General features: G+C 49.1%; 1 protein-coding gene across 1 annotated transcript in view; it reads right to left on the reverse strand.

Annotated features, from left to right (window-relative positions):
• The window catches only part of KIAA0232, an 83,948-nt gene that overhangs the window by 20,432 nt on the left and 50,575 nt on the right, over positions 1 to 12,941 (reverse strand). Inside the window, exons 5-6 of the mRNA XM_080797749.1 lie at positions 1,672 to 1,738; positions 488 to 569 (exon numbers count right to left, since the gene is read on the reverse strand). Of these exons, the coding sequence (XP_080653875.1) occupies positions 488 to 569; positions 1,672 to 1,738 (149 nt within the window). The remainder of the gene's footprint in view (positions 1 to 487; positions 570 to 1,671; positions 1,739 to 12,941) is intronic.

Consider the following 12,941-nt stretch of genomic DNA (forward strand, 5'->3'; position numbering starts at 1 on the left):
TTCAGAAGATTCAATAAAATGTATAAGAAGGAAGTTCTGCTTATAGTGCAGCCAATTTTACTAACTATTTACAAAAAACAGCAAAGAGTATCTTCAGGAAACAAGCTTGAAAAGGTCAATGACTTGCCCACATTCCTCTGTAATCAGCCGGAGAAACGTGGTCTCCTTGTATGTAAAACAAAGATGCGGGTATTTTCTCACAGCCACCTCCAGGCATTGGAGTGACAGCATGCAAATGGACTGTAAATAATAACCTTGCTTGTTCCATTCATTCATCTCACAAGTACTGATTCTGTGCTAAGCACAGGACCATTTTATTCACATCTGAATTCTGTGTCAAGCACATAGTAAACGCTCAATGAGTGTTTCCTGAATTATCAAATACGGAACCAAATACAAGACAATGAACAAAAACTGTAAACCATGCAGCAGTTATAGTCTAATTTTAACAAATGCACACTTTATTACTGAATACAATCTTACATACATTTCCACTTGATCCTTTGCTGTAGGGGATAATTCTGCCTCTGGAGAGGGAGACCCCTCTAACTTTTTGTGAATCTTCTCTTCTGTTATGAAACAAAAATTCAGAAAAATATGTCTTATATCTAGTTAATAAATGCTCCTGTTTTTTTTTAAGTTTCTCAAGTAACTTTAATCAGAACTTATATAGACTTTATGGCTGGAAAAGAACTCTATACCCATCTGTCTTTCTAATAAAAATCCATTTTTTTCACAGCCCCAGAGGGAATTCTCCAGCTTAACCACACTAACAGTGGGCTGTAAGGGGACAGCTGTCTGTCTCATCTCTGAGTGCCCCAGAGGCACCAGATTAAAGACTGAAATCCTCTATTAATTTTGCCAGATGGAGAGAACATCTGTTGAGATCCTCACAAATTCTGCACCCATGGATTCTGTATGGACTCATGTTGGACTGACACTACTCTGTAAAGAAAGCCCATTATAATCAGCTCTCTGTTCCAACATTTAGGTAAGCAAGGGCTATGGAGTCAACTAAAACAAAAGGCTAAGCTCTTAGCTCAGCCCTTGGGAAGCCCTTCAATTACAAACAAACTCTTCAGCAAGGTTCAAGGCTTGGCAGGCAGCAAAAATGGCCATGAAGAGGACAACGAAACCAAGACCCTTGACCTCAATATGCAGCTCTCATTCCAAGTGCTTGCAGAAAAGTATCCACAAAAAGCTATGAGGCTTCATGCGTCAAAATAACTTTCATGAGCTTCAAGACTGCCTTTCCAAAAAAACCCGAGTCAAGGCATAAGTTCCTTTCAGAACCTGAAATAGAGACGACACCTCTGGAGGCCTTGATGTCAACAGGCAGATCCCAACAGGGAGGCCAGGATGGGAAAGAGAAAATATTGCTCCTGATCCCCGTGCTTCCATGTGAAGGGGAAACAAAACGTGCTCCCCAGCCCCCGACCCCAGCGAGGGCACCTATGAATTAATATACTCCTTTGAGAGCGGGGATCTATCCATAAGTGACTGCTAAGGGTGACCAGGAAGCCCTAACAGCTGAAGGCACAGCGCGACGCTGGCAAGGTAACACATTGAACACGAAGACATGCTTCCTGCTGTCTGTCTCTGGCCGACTATAGAGCCTCTGGAATCAAACCCCTCGGGGCCTGCAGCCCACTGCGTGTGGACAGGACTCACCTTGCTTGCTCTGAAGGTCCTTCAGTCTGGAGCAGAGCTCCTCCACTAAAGTCTCGATGCCAGAGCTCTGCGTGACAACAAAAATACACATTACTTCATTGCCAGGCCCTTGGACATGCTTATTTTCATATAAAGGTTTGACCAATCTCCCATGTTCTAAGTGAAATATGTTAGTAATATTTAAACCCCACGAGAGGGTTGCCTGGGTGGCTCAGTTGTTAAGTATCTGCTTCAGCTCGGGTCGTGATCCCTGGGTCCTGGGATCGGGCCCCACATCAGGCTCCCTGCTTGGAGAGCCTGATTCTCCCTCTCCCACTGCCTGCTGCTCCCCCCGCTGTGCTCTCTCTCTGTCAAATAAATAAAATCTTTAAAATAAATAAATAAACCATATGAGAGCTGAAACACTCCAGGTTTGCTGCTCTGTTCGAGCATACATATTTTATTAACCGAGTACAGTCAATGGCTTACTGATACAACGTGCAAACATTAATATGGCTCCCAGGACGGCCGGTCTTCCTGGGGGGTTAGCATCTCGCTGGCCGTACAGCCGACATACCCTCGTACCCATCGCGTGGCTAGAAATCAGTCACCAGCCAGAACAATACTCGGTACCTATGTGAGCAAGGTCCTGTACCAGACACAACACACAGGAGGAAAAATCACAGAAATCTCATGTGGTTCCTCTAGGAGCTTACAGTCTAGAGAAAAGAAGGCCAGTGTTTTCTTTTTTGAAGCGAACACTGGTGACGGCAACAGAAAGAGCAGTGCACAGCATTCATAGCCGTGCATGAGCGTGAAAGCTTTGCTTTCTCTGAAAGGTCACGAACAGGGTATTAGGCTCCACACGGGGTGGGGGGGTGGGCAGCTGAGGACACCACGCGCAAGAGCCTGAAATGGGGAGGATGACCAAAAGAGCCAAAGTTGAAAGAAAAATGAATGCTGGAAACAGGCAGGATCAAATAATCCTCCACTATGCAGACTTTCCAACTTCAACAATTTTCCCTTTCTCAAGGAAGAAAGAAAATTCCTTCACAGGGTACGAGAGGAGCAAATGCATTTCTGAGGCCCTTCATTCAGTGGTCAAAGTCGTGTTTAAACTGGAAGTGAGTCTGTCTTAGGTGGCCGACCCAGACAGGTGCCCATGACTCTGCTCAAGCAGCTGCCCTCCTGGGGCCTGGAGGGGCTAAAAATAGAACTTTTCCCCATTCACTCAACTCAAAATGACTCAGCACAAGTCTCAGAGATATCCTAAACAAGAAAGCGCACAGCTCCAATTTGAACAGCAAGAAACGGAGCACAGAAGGAATGGTTAACGGAAGACACGGACAGTTATACCCTATCCACGGCAGACCACAGCTTTTAGCGGGGAACAGGCCATAGGGTGACAGGGAAACGGGCCACAGAAGAGCCATCCTGCCCTTAAAACTACTCAGAAACCCTGCAGCAAATGTTAGTCACAGACCCTGCTCAGCCGCCACAATCCCATCAGAAAGCCTCCGCTTACCATGGCGCGCAAGGTGTGCTCGACGTGGCTGTTTTATTGCATTCCCTCCCGACCACGAACCTAGTCCGGAGTCAGCTGACACGCCACCTGCTGCACACTGCTCAGTACAGCAAGCCTATGTCACCATGTTTCTAAACCTGGTGCCAGGCTCCGGCGCGGAAGGCCGAGCCTCCAGGGATCGCTGCTCAGCCCCGTTTGGGGCCCTGCGGTGCCGGCTGTTCCACAGTGTCTGGGAAAAATCATGAGAACCAAGGGATGAGATACTATGTTTCATGATTTGTCTCAGAAATTGCATCCACACGTCTCTCCAGCTGAGTTGTTTCTGGGCGGTAATGCAGTATGGAAGTAATCTATTTGCTCTCGTATGTGAAGGGCAAAAAAACCCCCAGTGAGTTTACTCCTTAACTCTGCACAGAAAGGCCAGTTCTCCCCACCAGGGCTTCCGCCTTTCTTCCCGGACTCCTGCAGCAGCCTACTTAGATTACACATAATCATCTGACGGCGGGGCTATAACTGAGAACTGAGACACAAAAAGGGGTACACCCCAAGCAGCACTGTACCTGGTCATCTCCCAGCAGGCATTCTGCTGGGTTAATCTGGTGCTGTGAATGAGAAATGCCATTTACTTTCCCAATTATGCTATAAACCATTAGATATTTTAATATTTCCATAGTATAGCATATCCCGAGGACACTCAAGAACACCGAGAGCCTACTGGATCTTTTAAATTTTTTTTAAGTTTTTTTTTTTTTTAAAGATTTTATTTATCTATTTGATAGAGAGAGAGAGCGCGCACGCACAAGTAGGCAGAGAGGCAGGCAGAGAGAGAGAGGGGGAAACAGGTTCCCTGCTGAGCAGAGAGCCCCATGTGGGACTTGATCCCAGGACCCTGAGATCATGAACTGAGCCGAAGGCAGAGGTTTAACCCACTGAGCCACCCAGGCGCCCCGAGCCTACCGGATCTTAAGAAATAAAGTAAATCAGGGGCATCTGGGTGGCTCGGTCAGTTAAGCATCTGACTCTTAGTTTTGGCTTGGGTCGTGATCTCAGGATCGTGAGATCAAGCCCTGCGTCTGCTTGTCCCTCTCCTTCTGCTCCTCTCTCTCTCCCCCCACCAAATTAACTAACTAACTAACTAACTAACTAAATAAATAAATAAATAAAATCTTAAAAGAAAAAAGGGAATAAAGCAGCAGCGACACCTGTAAGGAACAACATGCTGCAGGTGAAAACACTGTTACCTTTCTAGCACTGAACTCATGAACTGCTTTTTCGAGCAGTATCACCTACGGTCACTGCCCAGCATAAAACGAACACGTAAAAATGCCACCCCCACCCCCACCCTGCCAAAAAACAAGAGCATGCCAAGCAATTTGGAGGACAGTAAGCAACTGTCCTCCAGATCCACACCCAGGGGAGCACACACGAAGACTGGCTAGTGTCCACATGCACGGGCACCCACAGGGTCAGCGCTCACTTGGTCAACAGACGGTCATGAGCACGGGGCCAGGTGTGACCCCGGGAGAGACAGGGCCCTGTCCTACCAGAGCAGACACTGGAACAGTGCCTGCCGCTCAGACAAGAGGGCCGAGTGGCATGTATTTGGCCCTGGGGTCCCAGGGGCTGGGTCTGAATTCCCACCCTGCCTTGTACCCACTGGGTGGCAGGGTGGGTGCCTCTCTACCTGCGACGCCGAGGACACTACACCTTCCCCTCGAGGCCTGCAAGGGCAAATTAGGAGGACGTGCCTGTGAGGCACCAATGTTGGTGCCATTTCTAGATTTTGTGTATGTTTTCCATTTTCCAAAATCTCATTAATGGACTGGATTCACTGTTTCTAAAATGCCTTTAAATTTTGCTCTGCTTTGAGTTGGACGTTGGAGGAGTAAGAAAGATAATTAACCTGACCCAGGTCACCCCAAGTCCCCTGGATTCTGCCAGAACTCCAGGACCCCGGCACGACCACATTCCCTCACCGAGCCCATAGGTGGAGCAGCAGACACAGCCGTGCCCCTGGAGTCCAAGCCTCGGTCGGATGCAGCAGCTACTGTCCTACTGCTTCTGAGAAATTCTTTTATGTGCTCCCTTCCCACAACATGCTCAGTCCTTCTCCATCCTCTCTACAGTGCACATCCTTCACAACATGAGGGAAGAGGGAAACAAAAGGCAATCACGCCCAGTCCATTATCTCTCCTCTCCACATTCAAAGCTTTCTATCACTATCTCAAAGCTTCATCTTCTATGGAGAGATCATTTGAACCAGATACTCCCTAACTGCTGGGCAGGCACTCCCACCCCAACCCTGTGGTCACTAACCAAAAGGACACACAAGTGTTCCATTCACACGCAGGAACACAGGAGTCAAAAAGACCTGGTCTGCACGTCATCCCAGGGCTCACCACGTGACCGTGGCTTTCCACACCCGGAAAATGATGACACCAGGGCTGATGCACGTCCTGTAGGCTGTTACTGCATCTCCTACACCAGCCCCAACTTCTCTCCTGCCCACCACTCCCGCAATGCTCCTGTCCTACTTACTGGGGGTGTCCCTCCTCTCTTCCTGCCAACCCTTCTACTGAGCGTCTTCATTTCTGTTACATGTTTAGAACTGAAGACATTATTTTGTCCCCTGAACGTCTCTTCTTCACAGCACCCCTGACCTTCGGCACCACGGCAGCTGGACAGAAGAAAGGGACAGGGATTCATTCACCCGTCAATTTGTTGACTTTTACTCTGCAATTTCCATTAAGGCATCTCATCTCATCTTGGGTGCCTGGTGTCCTGCCTGGTTCCATCACTCCAGAAAGTACCTATCAGGACAGGGAAAGCCTAGCACTTTGGGGACACCGACGGGCCACATCTCCTGGCACCCCGCCCACCGGAGGTTCTGCCCACAGTGAGACACAGCAGGTGTGATGCACGGGCTCCTGGAATGCTACCTCCTGGGCTCCACCTGCCTGTACAGAGGCCTGTACTAGCCACACGGAGGTCACAGCTAGCGACCCCCACAGAAACACGAGACAAGTGAGGAGAGCAATCTTGGATCTTCCAGTCCCAGCTGCCATATGATTGCAAGAGCATAAGACCCCGCACAAGACCAGAAACAGAACCTCCCAGCTGAGCCCTAGCTGACCCACACTGCTGTGAGCAAGTAAAAACAGCTATCAGTGTAAGTCATTAAGTTTTGGGGTACTTGGTCAGGCACCAATAACCAAAGTACACACTTCCAAATACCCATACCCTGCACATGGATAGAACTCATTTGTAATTTTTCAGATCTCAGATTTTCATTTTTTTTTAAGATTTTATTTATTTATTAGACAGAGAGAGACACAGCGAGAGAGGGAATGGGAGAGAGAGAAGCAGGCTTTCTGCAGAGCAGGGAGCCCGATATGGGGCTCGATCCCAGGACGCTGGGATCACGACCTGAGCCGAAGGCAGAAGCTTAACCCACCGAGCCACCCAGGCGCCCCCCCCCCTTTTTTTAGAGAGACAGTGAGAGAGTGCACTCACAAGCTGGGGGGCTGGGGGTGGTGGAGAGAGGGAGAATCTTTTTTTTTTTTTTTTTTGAGAGGGAGAATCTTAAACAGGTTCCATGCCCAGAGCAGAGCCAGCCCCATGAAGGCCTCAGTCTCACAGCCCTGAGATCACGACCTGAGCTGAAGTCAAGAGACGGACACTTAACTGACTGAGCCACCCAGGCACCCCTCAGACTTGGAATTTCTAAAGCAGAGTTGTAAGATAAGTGGCAGGAAACCTACTGGTGATGATAAACTGTAAAGAATCACTTCCATTTTAAAAGCCTTTTTAAAATGCAGAACTAAGTTAACATTAAGCCAATAAACAAAAGGGCACCAAGTGAGACAACGGAGAGTCAATACCAGGGTTCCCAGGCTCATGCCTCAGTGGCCAGGGAAGGAACAGAAACACATGCCGTGGCTAGCTGTGATGCATTAGGAAGTGGAGGATGGGGCACGCGCTATGCAGACAGAACAGACATCTCTGGCCTACAGCCATTCAAAGATTAAAAAAAAAAAAAACAACAAAAAAAAAAAACAACAAAACAACCCAAACAAAAAGTTGTTTCTGCCAAGGCACATGCACAAGGGCTGCAACTCCCAACTTTGACCACAGGACGAGCTACAAGAAGCCACCCACTGGCTGCCTCCAGCTCGTTACAACTGCTCTCCAGAATACGGCAGAGGGGAGCAGAGAAATACCCACTGGGTACTACCAAATGCCTATCACATGCCAGGGAGGACAAGACCCACATCCTCTTAGAACGATGGACAAAAAGCAGTTAAAATTTGGCCTAAGAAGTAGAGGATGGCAGCGTCTGTTACAAGTAACAATCGAATAACGTGATTCACAAAAGCTTCGAAAAAGGTAACTCCACTCTGCCTCATCTATGGCTGGGGGGGGGGGGCGACAGCCCCCTCGAGCACCCAGTCGGATTCACGACCCACGCCACCACCCTCACAGGTCGCCTGCTGGCCCTCCCGCCCCCCACCCCTGCCACAGATTTATAGCAGCTCCCATTTCTTCCCTTTCCCATACCCTCACTTCTCGACATTTGATATTCAGGACTCTCTTATAAAACCACAATTTCCTACCTTTTCTAAAGAGAGATCAGAAGACTCAGCCCCATCAGGCCTGCACCTGCCATAGTCACAACCAGTGAGCGTGGAGACAAGCCTGTGCCTGGCAGGCCTCATGCGCTCTACTGTCCTACTCACTCAGCTTCCCCCCTGGCCCTAGAGACACGAGCTCTCTGGGTCTGGGCGAGACACACAGTCAAGCCACCGGTCTGTTACTCCACCTCCCCCCAAACCATGCGGCCCCAGCAGCAACCCCCTCACACCCAACTGTCCTTTCCCAGTCTCCACGTGGCCTTCTTCCCACCAAGCTCACGTTCAAAGCTCTATTCATACCTCCACCCACAGATTTGTGTCTTTTCCCTAATTTCCTGTCCTCAGAAATAAAAATCGCATTATTTTTTTTGAAGATTTATTTGAGGGGCACCTGGGTGGCTCAGATGGCGAAGCACCTGCCTCTGGCTCAGGTCACGAACTCGGGGTTCTGGGACCAAGGCCAGTGGTCAGGCTCCCTGCTCAGCAGGGAGACTGCCTCTCCTTCTCACTCTCTCCCTGCTTGTGTGCTCTCTGGCAAATACATAAAATCTTTAAAATAAAAAGATCTGAGAGAGTGAGCACGTGAGCACGGGGAGTGGCAGAGGGAGAGGAGCCCCAGCAGACTCCCTGCTGAGCGCAGAGCCCCATGCAGGGCTTGATGTCCCAACCTTGAGATCATGGCCTGAGCTGAAATCAAGAGTCAGATGCTCAAGCGACTGAACCTCCCAGCCAGGCATCCCTGAAAACTGTATTCTTGCAGTGGCTCAGACCAAACACCATAGCTATCCTCCCCAATTCCTCCCTTTTCTCCACCCCAAATCGAGTCCTGTCGGCTCTACCTTCAAAATGCATTTAGAATCCCACTAATTCTCGCAGTCCTCTCCCTTCCAGACTGCCACTTTCTCAGAGTTGGCCCCCTGTCAGCGCAGCAGTCCACAGGGTCCTAGCAGCAGAGACGTCAGGTTACACTAGTCTCTGCTCCAGACCCACCAACACTTCACCACTTCCCAGAGTTTTGAAAAGCCAAAATCCTCCCAAAGGCCTACAGGTGTCCTTGAATGCCTCCCCTCCATGGAACCTGGGGTAAGGCGGAGGCCGCGTGGGCGGGGCCGGGCTGGTTGTGACAGCACAGCCACCGGGAGCACACTCAGCTTTAGACACTGACCAGCTTCTCGGGGGTCTGGCCTACAGACTCAGCACAGCCTCACCGCTTACAATGTTCAGAACCCCCCTAAGTGTTACTTATCACAGTTTCAATGCTATTATCATCCAGAATGAGTTACGGTCAAAAGTCAGCACGCAAAGACACAATCGTCAAATTGTCAAAGCTGACTTCCACAGTAGACCACCAGGGAAAACAGCTTTGGTACGTGTGGCCCTGGACAGCACGGAAACAACACCAACTCAGATACAAGGATGCGCAATGCGCTTTTGCTGGGGGGCTGCGGGCACTGCAGGCACACGAGCCATGGCCACAAGCCCCTGTGAGGCTCCGTGACAGCCTCAGGCCAGGCGACTACCCAGGATGACCAGCAGCTCTACTTCCCAAACACCACCAAGTTATCACCTTGAGCCTAACTCACTCTCTAGACAGGGCCCCGGTGCGGCACCTCGCCTTCCACGAACGCCCAAACTAGGCGACGACACACCAACTGCGGAGCAGCTTTCAGTAGCCCCATTAGAATAAGCAGAAATATCACTCATTAAAATGAAAAAAAAAAAAAAAAAACCCCAAACAATATAAAAAGCTCCAACTCCGGGGACTGAGAAAACGGAACCAAGGAAACTTGAGGATTCCGAAATACAAGTCAGCAAACTCCAACACTAAAACAGGACAAGACAAGGTCTGGATATAGGGGACATCAGGCACACGCCCCGTCCTCGGATGAAACTGCTCAGGAGAGCATCCCTTGACGAAACTAGCCACCTGGGGGGCATGGGGGCCACGCCTGGCACAACCCAAGCAGAGACAATGCAAACACGCTGGAGAAGACAGATGCCCGGGGAAGTGCGGGTCACTCGTGGGTACAAATGAAGGCCATACGCAAAGGCAGCTTGGGCCAGGCCTCACCAACAGCAAAGCCCACAAGGGTCACAAACTCCTCGGGGGTGCATGTGTATATGTGTCTCGATACCAAGTGCCCACAGTCTTCGCGGAGGTTGCCAAACTTAATTCAATGTCTAACATGAAATTTGACATAACGGAGTTTCCTACTGTTTTGGTGACATCTCTTAGACAAAATATTGGGCTGAGCAGGTCAAAGAGATGTGCTGTGATGTGGGGGCACAATCTGCTGCAGGGAGAGAGCGGGAGGAAACACAGTGTCACTTCCCAAGTGTGTAAAGTGGAGTCAGGGAAGTCGGCCATCCTCCTGAAACGACCCAGGGAAGTCTGAGGCTGTGGACGCTTATACAGAAACAACTAGCCCTGTCCCTGGCACAGTCACACATGCACACACACACACGGACGTCAGGAGAGAAGAACCCATGCAGAACACGTACCAGCACCCCTACCTACCCACCTAATACAAGAGCCCCATTTATGTCGCTGTCGTGTAGTTACGTCAGGAACATTTTAACTGGATTGTAGACTTCTTGGATTCTGGTCAGGTGGCAGTGACTGGGTGGGAAAGCAAAGCCCAGCACCACGGATGTCACCATCCTCAGTATTTAGGGAATGAACACCATACCCATATGCGAACATTCACTGTGACCAAAACAAAAAACAAAACTTCTGCATTCTAATTTCCTAGATAGGACCTCTTTGTACCTTTATTTCCACTGAAGCTGCCAGACAGATTCTAGAAAGAAAAGCCTAGGGACGCAGAGCCTACAGTTTATGAACATCAACAGTAATCTCTTTCTATAGTTATAGGCCATAAGGAAAGAGGGATTTTTTTTCCAGTTCTTTCCATGGACTCCCTGAAGCCAGAGCGCTGGCTGAAGGACTCTGCGCTGATGCACACACAGCAGCAGGCACTCCGAGAAAGGCCACGGGGCTCCAGAATGTCCTACTTCCTCTTCCTCCATTCCCAAGCATGACCGCAGCTCCTGGTACATGCCTTGCACATTCACTTACCTGGCTCATTTTCATTTGGTAAGATTAAAAGCCATCATTAGGAAAAAGCAATGCAACAATTTTTTATAAAATGAGAAGAACAAATCGGACGACTTCACTGGGCTTGAAAACAAAAACCCCCCTTTGACTTCCCAGCAAAGGAAAGCATTTTTTCCAAAGCAACAAAGGAAAGAACCACTCTCCTCTGCCTGCACTGTTCCTGCTTCACACCAAATCCTTTCCAGCACACACCACACTCAGCGAGGATGAACCAGATGTGAGCACCACGAGGCAGGGGAGCAGGGTCTTGTGTTAGGCTAGGAGAAGGCACCTGTACTCCTCACTCTTTCACGGTTCACGTTGGGCACCCTGGTTTTCTTTTCCTTTTTTTTTTTTTTTTTAAGTATTTTATTTATTTATTTGACACACAGAGAGAGATCACAAGCAGGCAGAGAGGCAGGCAGAGAGAAAGGAGGAAGCAGGCTCCCTGCTGAGCAGAGAGCCCAATGTGGGGCTCAATCCCAGGACCATGAGATCATGACCTGAGCCAAAGGCAGAGGCTTAACCCACTGAGCCACTCAGGCGCCCTGCACCCTGGTTTTCTACTTGGCTTCCCTTCACCATGAGTCGAAGGCAAGAGTCATTTCTCAGCAACTTTGGTCCAAACTTTTGGTCCAAAGCAGAAATAAGATCCTCTCCCAGACTGAAACTCCTAACTCACATTTTCCTTTCAAGCATGACTCAGCAGCTTTGGATTTTACTCAAAGAATTTACCTGAACTAAACTCTCCTTAAAAAAACCACCTGCCATTTTTCAACTCCAAATTATTTTTCCTTCAGTGTCAGGTAGAAAATACCTTTTGCAAAACTATCCAACCACCCCCTTCTCTCTGAGCACTGCCCCTGCTCCAGGAGTGGACCCCCAGGCAACTCTGCCCCCTCCCTGCAGCTCGCCCAACCAGGGGTTGGGGGATGGACGATGTCTGGCCCAGTCTGACCAATTACAGTTCTCCCTAGCTGAACAGTGCTGGATACCAGCCTTCAGCAGTGGTGCTGGGCTGGGGCTGGCAGCGTGGTTTTCTCAGCATGCTGGCTAAAGCAGAGAAAGCCAGACTTCAGAGAGAGGTGAAACGACCCAGAAGCAGAGAGAGAAGCAAATGAGAGAATGTGGATCATTAGAGTAAATGACTTTGGCTGCCAGTTATTTTGTTCCCAGTTGAGGCCGCTCCTCAGGCCCTGCATTCCCAGACCTGGTTTCAGTGAGCTATCCCTACATCCTTCATGTATATTCCCCCTCTTTCTTAAACTAGGTTCCTGATGGTCCCCCTTGTTGTAACGCAACAGTTCCGAAGACGGCCACATGAGCAGTAACTTCCAAATCCCTATCCTACAGTCTAAGAAGCAGCACTTTCATGAGATCAAAAGTCAAAGATCAGAGGGGTAGGGAGAGTAACCCAGTGGGAGAGGACAGGAAGGGTCGGGAAGACAAGGGGGGACTGCCCTAAGACCGCACTCACGCTATCAAGCACCAGGAGACCAGCACCCAGGGAGGTCATGGTGTCAGTCCCCAAGGCACACAGTCACAAAGGGAAGGCAGAAGTGAACAACGGCAATAGCGGACACAAGGTGTGCACAAGCAAAACAAGATGGTGCCAGGGCTTGGCTCTCAGAGACAGCGCTGGGCAGGGGGAGAACACAGAGCGGAGGCGGCCTGAACAAGCCTGGGGAGCCGTGCGTACACGGTGGCCACAAAGAAGACTCCTCCACAGATCACCCAATGCAGCAAACCTGGTTATCCCAACATCAGCCATCAGGTAACTCCTGTAACTGTTTTATCTTCTAATATTACATAAAATATTTGTTACGTCCCTTAGCATCCTGAAAGAACAAAATGGTTTTAGAATATAATCACCCATTTAAATTAAAAAGTTTCTAGAGGACAATATCCTTTCAATTCAACTCTGCTTTATAAAAGGTACTTAAACCACACCATCTCAAATAACTGCTAAAAGCAAAATAAAATAATTTTCTAAGTAGTAGGATCTCAGAGAGTACGTCTTATAGTGAGTAATAAAAAT

This window comes from Martes martes, assembly GCF_963455335.1.
Source record: "Martes martes genome assembly, chromosome: 2".
NCBI classification, from domain to species: Eukaryota; Metazoa; Chordata; class Mammalia; order Carnivora; family Mustelidae; genus Martes; species Martes martes.